General features: G+C 35.7%; 1 protein-coding gene across 2 annotated transcripts in view; it reads left to right on the forward strand.

Annotated features, from left to right (window-relative positions):
• Positions 1 to 14,147, forward strand: part of LOC114331051 (prolyl 3-hydroxylase OGFOD1) — a 98,723-nt gene that overhangs the window by 61,845 nt on the left and 22,731 nt on the right. For both annotated transcript variants that reach the window (XM_050643816.1, XM_050643815.1), the window contains exon 6: positions 5,901 to 6,112. In XM_050643816.1, coding sequence (XP_050499773.1) covers positions 5,901 to 6,112 — 212 coding nt within the window. The remainder of the gene's footprint in view (positions 1 to 5,900; positions 6,113 to 14,147) is intronic.

Below are 14,147 nucleotides of genomic sequence, written 5' to 3' on the forward strand. Positions count from 1 at the left end.
TAGGGTATAGGAATTTAGTACCGGTGAGAATGGAGGGGTTACTATATATGCAGATGACCTAGTAATAATAGCAGACGATAAAGAGAAAATGCAAAAATTAAGCGATATCTGAGTAGAAGAAATAGAAAATTTGAAAATGAAAGTAAATGTAAAGAAAACGAAGACCATGATAGTAACCCAAAAGAAAAGGGAAGAAATAAACCAAACGATATTTAGGTGCGAAAACGAAATAATAGAAACGATCTCGACGTTTGAATACCTGGGAGTAATAATATCAGCGGCTGGAAAGCTAGACCAAGAAATCTCATACAGGGCGGAAAAAAAACAAATAAGATCTACTATGCACTAGATAAAACAATATTTGGAAAAGAAGAAATGGATAAAGAAATAAAACTTACTTACTTTCCGTGTCCGGAACACCAACAACTTTAAATTCTGTATTTCCAATGGTTGGCCACATAGATGGCCCTGTCATTTGCTATAATTAAGTCTTGTTCTGTGCAGGTCTCTCTCATCTCTGTGCATGATAGTAGATGCCGGCTGGTCTGAACCGCGCCACAGTCGCAGGTATCGTCCTCCTGGTATCCCCATTTTTTCAGGTTACTAGCACAACGTGAAACGCCGGTTCTTAGTCTGTTTAGCGCTTTCCAAGTCGGATACGGTAAATTGTGTCCAGCAGCCATTTCCTCCGAGGGAGGAAAATGTGTCGCGGTAGTTGACGCTTGCCATAGGTGTATTCGGCGCGTCTCTGGCGCTTCGGGGATGGATCTTGATGTTTTCAGGAAGCTTTTCCGAGATCTTAGTCTACTTGGCTGAGTTTGGTGGTCATATAAGGGGTGTCTTCGGTCCGTCTCCTGCTTTTTCCGTTCTACCTCTGACGTGACCTTCCTCCTGATTGGTGGTGGAGCAATTCCAGCAATGGGGTATACCTCTTCGGTAGGTGTCGGTTTCAGGCAACCCGATATTATACGGACCGTTTCATTTAGAGCCACGTCGACGTTCTTTGCGTGAGCAGAGTTTGCCCATACTGGTGCTCCAAACTCCGCGGCCGAAAAACATAATGCCAAGGCAGAAGTGCGGAGAGTGTGTGGTTGTGCTCCCCATTTTGTATTAGTTAGCTTGCGGATGATATTATTTCTGGCACTTACTTTCTTCTTGACATCTTGACAGTGGTATCGGTAAGACAGAGTTCTATCCAGACGGACGCCAAGGTATTTTGGCGTCTTGTTGTGTTCCAGCATCTTACCACGCCATTCCACCTCCAGCGACCTTCGGGCATGCTTGTTTCTCAGGTGGAAAGCACATACCTGGGTTTTTGTGGGATTGGGTTTCAGATGGTTTTTATCATAGTATAGAGCTAAGTCTCCCAGGGCATCTGTCAGTTTCACTTCGACTTCATTGAAGGTTCTTCCCTGAGCTGCCACCGCTGTATCATCAGCGTAAATAAATTGCCTTGTTTGTTGGTGTATGGGTTGGTCGTTGGTGTATATGTTGTATAGAAACGGCGCGAGGACACTTCCCTGTGGTAGCCCATTTTTTTGGTCCCTCCACCGACTGTTCTTGGACTGGAGCGTTACGTAGAAGCGTCTATTCTGGAGGAGACATTTCACTAACCTTGTTAGTCGGAAATCCTTTGTAGTTTCGTAGAGTTTTGCGAGTAGCCGTTGATGGTTAACTTTATCATAGGCGGCAGTTAGGTCTATGAACGCTACTCCTGTTATTTCCTTCCGTTCAAAACCATCTTCAATATGTTGGGTGAGATTAAGAATTTGACTGCAGCAGCACTTTCCGGGCCTGAATCCTGCTTGTTCTGGAATAATTTTAGTCTCCACATATTCTGCGATCCGGTTCAGTATCATTCTTTCAAAGGCCTTGAAAAGGTGGCACAAGAGAGATACAGGTCTAAAACTCTTTGTATCCGCCGGATCCTTCCCTGGTTTTAAGAGGGCTACCACTCTAGCTTTTCTCCAGATTTTGGGGATTTGTAATGTACGGATGCAGCAATTCATCATTTTTACGAGCCACTCTACGGTTTTTAGTCCAAAGTTCTTTATTTGCTCTGTTCGTATGTCGTCCAGGCCAGCCGCTTTATTATCTTTCATTTGATGGATCGCGCCTCTCAACTCCTCTTGACAAAAAGAGGTACCTAGAACATCTCTTTCTTCGTCGATATTCCGTTGAACTCTCACCTTGTTCTTTCTTGATGTCGTCTTACCGTTCATTAGAAGATGATGGGCTATCTGATCGGGTGTGACTTCTGTCATGTTGACTGCCGGAGCAGCGGGATCGTTGCCAAGATTCCGAATCAGCTTCCAGGCACGTCTGCTGTTTTGTTTCATGTCCAGACTCGTGACCAGCTTGCACCACCTTTCCGTTCTGTTGGCGGATATCGCATGTAACATTTCCTCCCCAGCCTGTATTGTCGCTTCCGAGAAAGGGTCTTCTTCATACAGCTGTTCGTATCTTTTAAGTAGGGGTTTAGATTCTTCATTGAGCCCCGCTATGTACTCAGTTCGACAACCTCTAGGGATAAATTTCCGTGATACTTGCTTTACGATTTCTACAAATTTATCGTATGAATCAGGGCAAGGTTCTAGCTGGGAAACTTCTTGATCCAATGTTTCAGAGAATTTTTCCCATTTTGCTTTAGTAAAGTTGAACCTTCTCTTGAAAGGAACAATTTCGTATCTGATTGCCGCGTTGAAAAGACAAATTATTGGTCTGTGCTGTGTCTTTGGGAGGGCGCTTCCAACGATTTTTGTCACCTGGTCTCCAATTCTGTCGCTGACAAATATATTGTCTGGGTTGTAACCTCTGCGCCATCTTCCGCTGTTGAACGACGCAGGCTGCTTTGGATCGTGAATAAGTTTTAGGTTCATGCTTTCAGCCCATTTTTCTAGTTCTTCGCCATTGGAATCTGTTTCGTTGTAACCCCACGCGACACTGTGACAGTTGAAGTCACCCAGTACGAATTTGATTTGCTGTGATTGAAAGTTATTCGGTTCCTCAAAAGCAAAGTCAGCGTTTGGTGGTTTGTAGATTGACGTTACTGTACAGGAGTTTATCTCCACTGTGAGGATCTCGATGTCATTTTGATCTGTTAGAGATGTGGATGCTACGTCGATATCTGGTCGACGAAAACTGCGCTACCATATTGGTCGTGTGGTCTCTCCAGTATGAGCTTCATACCCCGAATCCTTGGTCTGCGGCTTGCAGTACCTCTATGGGTTTCTTGAACCAGTAGAACATCGACACCATGTTCTCTGCACATATTAGACAATAGGTCTTCTTTATCTGTTGATAGTCCTTCAATATTAATTGAGGTCGTCATCAAAAATGGCCTTGATAAAGACCGTTTTGATTTTGATTGCATCTGTGTTGTTGGTGCACCGGTGTTGAAAGGATTAGCCGACATTACTCGTTTCCAGGGGACGCCCGATTGTATTCACAAGTGATCACAATCTACGTGGAGGCTCCTTTCATGTCCCCCGAAATAAAACTGAAGGTATAAAATGCAATATCTGTACCAACTTTAATATATGCAAGTGAGACAGTACAATAAACTCAGCGGAGATGAAGCAGTTGAGAAAAAATGCAGGAAAAACGAAATTGGACAGAAGAAGAAATGATGATATTAGACAAAGATTGAAACAGGAGTCGATAATAACAAAGATCCAAAAAAGAAAATTAAAATGGTATGGACATATTAACAGAATGGACCAGGGAAGACTACCAAAGCAGGTGATGGAATCAAAAGATATGGTAAGGAAAGGGAGGCCAAGGCAAAGATGGATCGATCAGATTATAGAAATTGGACAGGAAAAAGGAAAACACAAGGCAGTTTCGAGAAAGAAGTATTCTTAATAAGAAATATCCTGAGTAATGTGGTTGGTATAAGATATATTCTTTTTCGACGTTAAAGCCAATTTTCTAAAGCAGCATTTTTCTTGCAGGCTGCGTCTGTGAGAGTTCACGAATCAACTCCGTACAACAGTATAGGGAAGATATAACATTGTGCACTTGCGATCATAAAAAGCGGGTCACTCGATGAATTATTCAAGTTAGCTGTCTCGAATTTTCTAAACCTGTTGTCCGATTTAAGTGATTTTTTTAGTATGTTATACCCTTATTCTTTAGCAATATCGCTATAATAATATTGTTGCTAGACAGGTAAATTGTCATTTTATACCGGGTGTAACAATCATACTTTGTTTATTCTTCAAAGTTAGGAACACCGTGTGGAATGTTTTAGCATAGATAAAATATTGAAATTAAAACTCAATTGTAGCCTTAGGCTTTCTTAACATTTTCTTTTTTGATTTATTTGTTTATGTCGGATAATAAAAAAGTTAGGCCCGTTAATAACTAGCCATGTTCTTCATCAATACAGGGTGTTTCTAAATAAGTGCGACAAACTTTAAGGGGTAATTATTCTGCATGAAAAAATAATGACAGTTTGTTTTATAATCGTATGTCCGCAAATGCTTCGTTTCCGAGATACGAGATGTTGAAGTTTTTATTACAAACTGACGATTTATTTATTGCTCTAAAACTCGTAGAGATATGCAAATGAAATTTGGTAGGTTTTAAGGGACACTTATTGTGCATTTTTTGATATACAATTAATAATTCTATATTCACCATTGACGTGCATACGGTTATAAACATTTTAGATACATCCCGTATGCACGACAATGGTGAATATAAAATTCTTAATTGTATGTCAAAACATGCGGCCTAAATACCTCTTAACACCTACCAAATTTCATTTGCATATCTCAACCGGTTTTAGAGCAATAAATAAATCGTCAGTTTGTAAGAAAAAATTTAACATCCCGTATCTCGAAACCGAAGAATTTGCGGCCATACGTTCATAAAGCAAATGGTCATTATTTTTTCATGCAGAATTACCCCTTAAAGTTTGTCGCACTTATTTAGAAACACCCTGTATTGATGAAGAACATGGCTAGTTGTTAACGTGCCTAACTTTTTTATTATCCGACATAAACAAATAAATCAAAAAAGAAAATGTTAAGAAAGCCTAATGCTACGATTGAGTTTTAATTTCAATATTTTATCTATGCTAAAACATTCCACAGGGTGTTCCGAACTTTGAGGAATAAACACAGTATGATTGTTACACCTGGTATACAATGACAATTTACCTGTCTAGCAACAATATTATTATAGCGATATTGATAAAGAATAAGGCTGTAACATACTAAAAAAATCACTTAAATCGGACAACAGGTTTAGAAAATTCGAGACATCTAACTTGAATAATTCATCGAGTGACTCGCCTCTTATGATCGCAAGTGTAGTAACCTGATTTTTATGGGTATTGATGTATCATGAGTATCATGACATTTGAATAGCTTAGCCATTTTTTGAAATGCAGATGTTGCTTTCTCTATCCTACATTTGATTTCTAGGGAATGATCCCAATTTTCACTGACGTTCGTACCAAGGTAGGTGTATGATTTTACTCTTTCTATTCGTTAACCGTTCACACTGATTAAGGTAGCCGGTAAAATTAATGTATAAGGGGTATACAAATGTGTCATGTTTATTTGGTCAAATATTTATTAATGGCAGTAGTAATAATAATGACAAATCTAAGTATTGACTTGATATAAACCAACTGAGTTGGGTTCTGAAATCAAGTGCAGCATACAATATACTGCATACAACATACAAATCAATATACTGGTCCATCGACCAAAGGTATTTTTCTAACCTAACTTTTTTTCATATGAAGAGATTAATCAATCATGCTCATCTCAAAACCAATTTTTTCACTTCTACTTTTCAGTTTTTTCTTGTAATATTTACTGTTTTATTATGTAATATTTCTACACGAAGAAAATTAATTTGTTGATAGAGATCATATACATTTTCAGATACACAGTGGATTTCATTCGGACCTCCAAATCGTTATTGCTACGAGAAAATTGACATGAACAATTTACCTCACGTTCTAGAAAGGTTTTTGGATCTCTTTCAATCTAGTGCCATGTTCTCGCTTCTGGAGCAATACACGGATCTGGAACTAAGCAGACCGAACGCTTCTATGAAATTCGAGTTGCAGAGGTGGACTTGCGGCAACTATACGGTGAGTCAAAATGTTAAAAGAATATACTTTAATTTAGTCCGTTAGATAGAAAAACTTGCCAGACAGGACAGGCGGTCGACACTCATTTCGTTTCATTGTCGACAGGCTCTAGTGGAAGTGCGTTTGAATCCCGGCCCGGTGCACACAAAAATAAAAAAAATTGCAGTCGAGGAGTGTCAACCGCAGTGAAAACTTCTTAAATTATGCACGATGCTACTTCTTAAATACGTGCTTTTTATATTTTGTGGACTGCGCATACACCGTAGCGTAGGTGACGGTCGCAAACATTTGTTGCGAGTTCAGTGATTTTTTCCCATCAAAAAAGAAGTGCTATATAATATAGTATACAGTGATGAGCGCGCTAATAACCGGCAAAATAGCGCAAAAGATGGAAAACATATTAAATTGTGAGATAAAAAGAAATAAAACTAGTAGAGGTGTTAAAATTAGCGATAGTAACATATACATTGACATTATATTGATTTTTTACACCTTTAAACGTATCAAAGGAGTATGTCAACTAAAACTGTCACTGTGACAGTGGCATTTCTCAAACTCGTCCGATACGTCTAAAGGTGGAAAACAATCATAGTCGAGGAAATGAAGCTGGAATAATGGCAAAACCTCGCAATTTTTTCGTCCAGCATCGATTTGTACAAAAATTTGGGATTAGGCTCATTTCACCCTCTAGTTCATTTTCTATATTGAGCCGTTGTACGCTTTTGGATTTTTAAGGGTGAAAACTACCCCTAATTGTAAAAAATATAAAATAACATTTTAAACTTTGATATTGTCAACATTTGCTTCTTATTAGTTACATAATGATTGTTTTATACTTTAAGATATAATATCATAATATTTCAACCCTTAAAACCACCCTTGTTGGAGCTATATATAAAAAGTTTACTTATCCTAAAAGAATAATTTTGGCTTGCATCAATTTATACAAAAATTTGGGGTTAGGATCATCTTACCCTGTACTTCATAATTTATATAATGCTCAAGGGCGTTGATTATTTTTAGGAGTGTAAACTACCCCTTATTGTCAAAAATTATATAAAAACATGGTAAACTTTAATATGGGTAAAATTTGGTATTGACTGGTTAAATAATGATTGTTTTGTGCTTTAGGATATAATATCATAATATTTCAACCCTTAAAAACCACCCTTAATAACATTGCAATTTTTATAAGTAGATAATTTAATAGTATACAGAAAAAGAAGTAGAATTAAAGAATTACAAAAACATTTATTTACACAAAAATACGAATTTACAAATATGTAAAAATACACATAAGGTATGTGCAGGTAATAACGCCAGCTTGGTAATATCACCAACACGTGATTTATCAGAAAGTACGTTGCTAAATAATAAATGGCAACATGGATATGTTCCTCAAAGTATTCTAAATCACGTGATCATGTTTGCGATGACCTTAGATTCGCCAGCTGTGTTTATGACAGTTGAGTATCAGTGTTCGATGTAGAAGGAGTACCGTTTATAATTTTAGATCTTTTGTGTTTATTAGATTGGAGCGGCGTTATTGATGAGTAATATTATTTGATTTCGGTGATTTGTACTGTATTTCCTAAGGAATAAAATGATGCATTCAGATTTTTAAGATAGTTTTGCTTATCTTCTAAAACCAAATTACCTACAAACAATTTATATGCATGTCGGTAATATCGCCAACCTTGGCAACCTACTCCAGATACGTCGAAGGTTGGAAAAATTAAAAAGCGCTCTGCCGTAGAGTCATCGACAAGCAATAGTGATTCTAATGTATTGGAGTTAAGTGAGATGGAAACATCAAATGAAGAAAAACATGACACTTCATTTTGCTAACCACTCCAGATTATGGTTCAAAAATCTTATTGTTATTAAATACTTACTTATTGTTATTTTTCAGCAAATATATCATTTTGAAGTATAATGTTCAATTGTTAGACCGTATTGCATTCGAAATAATAGGTTGGCGATATTGCCAACAAGGGTTGGAAATATCGCCAAAGATGACTTTTTTTTAAATTGTCCAGTAAATGCGTAAAAATACCCAAATTATTATTTTAGTGGATTCTACGTAATTTCAAGTAGTTCATTGAATAGCTCAAGTTGTGACATCTTTTTTAATATGACCCACTATCCAACAAAAAAATTCTAAACCTTAGCTTGGCGATATTACCTTCAGATACCTTACAAATAGTTTTTTAGTCATCATCCAGTATACGAACCGGTACTATATACATTGAAAATGCTGTATAAGGGGACTATTCTAATTTTTCGAAAAAAAAAATTAGTTTTATAAACATAGCTCCTTTATTTTTGGCGATAAACAGTTTGTTCAATAATGGTTTTGTAGGATTTTTTAAGAGCTATAAGCCTATGTAAATTAAATTCCGTAAGATTCCTTAATTTTTAATTGAGGTGGGTTTAAAAGGCTCGAATAAGGGGGTGTTTGCTCGTAAATAGATGTTTTAAACAGCTATATCTCGCTAACTATTCACTGTAATGAAAATCTATGCATAAGGATATTTTAGTTATTAAAATAGCTACAATTTAGTAATCTATCATTTTTTTCGTATCTCCAGTATTCTCGGAGATATTTTGAAGAAAATGATAAAAGAATGCGAAATTGCAAAAAATCAATTTTTAAACTCCAATTTTTCTAAAATTAGGCATTTTAAATAGGTCAAACTTCTTGGGTGTATTGATAATATAAATATAAAAGGAATTACAGAAAGGCGAAGACCAGTTTTTAATTACGAGGGTAGTTAGGGGGTTGTTTTAACTGTTTTTTTTTTTTCGTAGAGAAAAACAGGTACCGACTTTTTTTTTGATCTTAAGTTGCTCAATTTTTATGCTAGAAACTTTTTATTATTTTTTTTTGAAAGATCTTATTGTATGCTGGAAAAACATTATCCAAGTTTTCCTGGAAAAATGCAAAGTTTTCCCGTTATTTGGCTTTGATTATTTCAAATTATGCATTTGACGAAAAAAGCTAACCTTTAACATGCCGTATCTCGGTTTGTATTGGTCGTAAAGATATTATAGAAAAACAGTTTGGTTTGTGTTCCTAAAAGATACAGTTTTGATATCCACAGCTTTTTTTTTATTTAATGCATATTTTTCGAGTTATTCTCAAAAAACCTTCTAAAAAAGTCGATTTTTTAATTAATTGAGACAAAAAGAAGAATGTATGTAATTCATTTATTTCAAAATATCTTTGATTGCTGTCAGAAAACAGAAAAAAATGTTTACTTGACAAATAAACATTGTTTTTCGCTTAAATTCAATTCGTGAAGAAGGATGATTTTTTTTAATTATAAAAATATGTACGTGTGTTTATATGTGTATGTATGTATGTGTTTATATATGTACACGTATGTGTGTGCATATATTATATCTAGGTATAATATATTTTTATTTTGTTAGTTAAATATATGTAAATGTTTTATACTTGTATCATATACCTATTATTCTAGTTATGTAATACATATTATACTTAGATGTAAAAATTGTCTGGCTAATTGGTCTTTACCAAAGCCATCAAATTAAATAAAAAAAAATGTTAAAACTGCCCCCATCTGTCTCTTAGCAGTTGAGCATTGAATTTAAGCGAAAAGCAATATGTTTATTAGTGAAATAATAGCTATTTGTATAACAAGGGAGGAAAGTGTAACTTTTCCTCCCGAGAATGAAGTTTACTGCCCGACGCGTAGCGGAGGGCAGTAATCATTCAAGGGAGGAAAAGGCACTTTACTCCCATGTTATACATATGGTTTTTCCACCTTCCTCAAATAACAAGTAATTTTGTCATTTTTACTTAATTTATTTATGTAACTAACCAACAAAATTTATTAGAACTAAAACAACAAGTAGGTACAATATAACTGTCAGCTGTCAAATATAAGTCAAATTATTAATGTAAACATTGTTAAATCAAAATAACAATTTACTGTTTTTTACCATTCTGCAAAATATAGGATGTTTTATAAATAAACGTTAAAATGTATAGATACTCCGTAATAGAAAATAGATATTATACAGGGCGTCAGTAAGTTATATTTCATGAATGAAATATTATGACGTCACTTTTACTTTTCCTCCCTAGGGAGGAAAAATATTTTCCTCCCTAGGGAGGAAAAGTACAACTTTGCTCCCTACAATCAGGTCCGGAAAAGTATACTTTCGGTAGAGGTAGGTGGAAAATATTATTACCTGTTTTTCTGAGAGCAGTAAAATATATTTTGAATTAAATAAAATTCCTTATATTCTTCTTTTTGTGTAAATTAATTTAATAAAAAAAATTTTTTTGTTCACCCTGTGTAAATAATTATGTTATTGTCTATATTACTGAATAGAGAATTAAATAACCTTTCAAATGAGCTATCACACAACCCCTACTCTCATGTAAAAAAATCATCGATTATGTCATCACGCCCAGATGAATGACGTCACTAGTATGATATATATGCCAAAAAGTCATAATTTAAAAATAAAAATCGACCTATCTCAGGTTTTCTCTCCAAATTCGCACATTCTCGAGATAATGAATTTATTCCAACTCAAACGTCCTCACTGTATATACATAATATATGTCGCGGCAGCAATGACGGTCGCAAAAATCGCGAGTTCAATGTTTTTTCCTCGTCCAAAAAGTGCACCACGTCGCTAGAGAAGTTTTCACTTCAAAAATAACAATCTTTCATAAACCATGTGCTTCGACAGTACAACGTGTTACTACTGATGGAAGTATGCTCTTCAAAGTATGGTTAAAAGTGTACCTCGGGGGCTTGCTTCGCAAGCGCCTTCGGATACACACTGTATATCCTTCCTCCAACCATTATAACTTCGGTCGAACTCATACTCAATTCGACATAAGCATATAAATTACTAATATCTCGCCATAGCGATGACGGTCGCGAATTCAATGCTTTTTCACCATCCAAAAAGTGCACAACATCGCTAAAGTTTTCAAAAAGACTAACATTTAGCAATTTAAAATTCTAAAAGGAATCTGCTGCTTACACTAGAATACGCTGGTGTGATCGGCTATGATGGAGCAGTACGGTAAGAGATAAGGCCTGGCGGCTCGGTGATAGTCCTCCATAGATTCCTACCGGAAGGACATGACGCCTAATATACCGGTGTATATGTTACAGTTCAAGTTGATTATCCAGTTGGAGTTGACTTTTCCTAGTTCGAGTCGACTCAAACGGCTGGTTTTAGTAAAAGTTGATTATAAACATAAATTGAAGATTTAATTCAACATTTACTAGTAAAAGTAGACTCCAACTAGAAAAAGTATACTCTTCCCAATGCCATTTAGTAAAAGTTGATTCATGATACTATAAATAACAAGATAATATATATATTGCACATCCGGAAGTCGTGACGTAACTGGAGACCGACAAGTTCGTAATGGTTCGTAATCATTCGTAATGTCCGATTACTTTGAATTGTTCGCGGTTGTATTTTATATTTTATCTTTGACAGTTATTTTGACTGGAATCTCGACACTAGATTTTTTTCGAACACATTGAAGTTTAATTTTATTTTGCTAATTGGATAATTTCATCACATAATACATACAAATCCCATTTAACTTTAACAATAATTCAAATTCAACTTCCGGTCTCCAGTTACATCATCAATGCGCGAGCTCGGACGTATTTACGCTACGGGAAAATACTATCTCTTTATTTATAGTATCATGAGTTGATTCACACAAACAACCGATTGGAATAGAAATTAAATGTTACTTGATAATGTTCAGATTAGTCCAGACTGTATCGTCACCCCCGTTAGGTAAATTATTCCGATTCGATTTTTTTGCACAAACTTACTCAAAAAGAGATCCTTATAACAAATCCACAGGGTGTCAGGCGGTACCGTGGTCAAAAAATGTTTCAACATTTTTTTTAAACAAATTCACAAAAATAATTTTTTTACTTCGAACAATTTTTTAGATCGTGTGGGTTATTTTGAGCAAAAAAGGTCTCTTGTGATTTTTCTCTAAAATTGACTGTTGTCGAGTTATACAAATAGCCATTCAAGGCTTAAAACCTCGGTTAAAAATAATTATTATGAAAGTCAGAAAGTCACAAAAAAGTTTATAGCCCCATCTACAAGATCGTGAAGAAATTTTTGTCATTATTTTACTACTAAGCTGGTATTTTTAATTATTAACAATGAGTGGTAAGTGCGTATTAGGCGGCCGTCAATGGTGAGTGCGAAAGAGATACGCCATTCCGGCCGTCCAATGGTGCATCTCGCCGGCGCTAGGGTATAAGGTGCCCGCCTGCAAAACTTGTACAGGCGCCCCTCACCCCTACACACGCATACACACAGATACTCGTACAACCCCAGCCTCGGGGACATTATGTGTGTTCTAATGGAACAGTGAGACCCACATGTCAAACACATGACCAACAAGATCAAACCGGTCACACTGCGTAACCTGGAGTGGTACCTTTCTGACCGCCCATAACCTGGAGTGGTATCTATCTGACCCCCAAGCTATACCACCACCCCTCCAAATCGCAGTACATAACGAATGATGAGGCTTTGTCCTGAACGTTACATTGGATGCCCTGGGTAATGGGACATCCTCTGTATTACTTTATGTGATTAAACCATCTGATTTTAGGAGTAGCTAGAAGAGCTTTTCTCCCTGTTAATGACTTGATTTTGGACTTGTGTCCTAAAAATGTGGGTTCCGGGCAGAGAGGCACCGACTCAAGTCGGTGTCGTGTCCCGCTATCCGCAAATGTCCCCGGTAAATAAAGTTCGGTTACAATTTTATTGGACCCATCATCTGACAAAACAACTTCACTTTTAAGAAATTGGCTAAGAGAACTAATATTGTTTTTTTTGTCATCTCTTCTTTTTCGGCTTTTGTTTTTCGATTTGTGCCCCAGATAATTTTTTTTGAATCCATTTTTATAAAATAAAAATCATTTAAAAACTCAAGATTATGTTTCTGCACAGTATCACAATCTTGTTTATTTTACTAGAAATCATTCATTTCCACTCATAACTGCTGATACAAAACTAACAACTTGTACGAAATTTGAAGAAAATAAACAAAGCATTCTCATTAAGAGCAAAGTTGTTTGGTTGAAAAAATATGATAAGATAAATAAATAAATAAATATGATAAAATAAATAAATATTTTATCTTTGGCCAATAAATTATATTACTACATGGTAAGAATTCTATGCGGCATTGCATATTTTTATATATTTTACATATATGTGTGTGATATGCATAACTAACAAGCACAGATTAGGGTATTATGACGAATTTAAACCACATTTAAAAAATGAATTTTTCTATTTTAGTATTTTGCATAACACCAGCAGAAAATAGCTCATTCTGGCGCCCCCCAAACAGGGGCGCCCGCCTGCAGTGCATCCCTTGCAGGCCCGTTATCGCGAGCCCTGTCACTCACACTCACATTGACGGCCACCTCAATACACCCTTAGCGCTCATTGTTGATAATTAATGATGAATTATTATGAAGGTCAGTTCCTGACTTTCATAATAATTATTTTTAACCGAGTTTTTAACCGAGCCTTAAAAATGGTTATTTTCGCTTTTTTCAAATTTTAAATCGCATATAACTCGACAACAATCAATTTTAGAGAAAAAATGACCCAAAGAATAAAAAAAAATTGTCCAAAGTGAAAAAATTATTTTTGCGAATTAGTTTAAAAAAAAATTTTAAACAATTTATCAGCCACAATATCGCCTGGCACCCTGTGGATTTATTATAAGGACCTCTTTTTGAGTAAGTTTGTGCAAAGAAATCGAATCGGAATAATTTACCTAACGGGGGCGATGATACAGTCTGGACTAAATCGTGATAAGTAGTTAAAACGGTCAAAACAAAGAGACGCACACTCATCAGTAAAACACGTGAGATTATACTCGTATAAATTGTATAATCGACATTTACCGAATCGATCCAGGAATAGTCAACTTCAACTAGTAAAAGTTGAATTAAATTTTTCAAATCAACTTTTACTG

This window comes from Diabrotica virgifera, chromosome 2, assembly GCF_917563875.1.
Source record: "Diabrotica virgifera virgifera chromosome 2, PGI_DIABVI_V3a".
Taxonomy (NCBI): Eukaryota; Metazoa; Arthropoda; class Insecta; order Coleoptera; family Chrysomelidae; genus Diabrotica; species Diabrotica virgifera.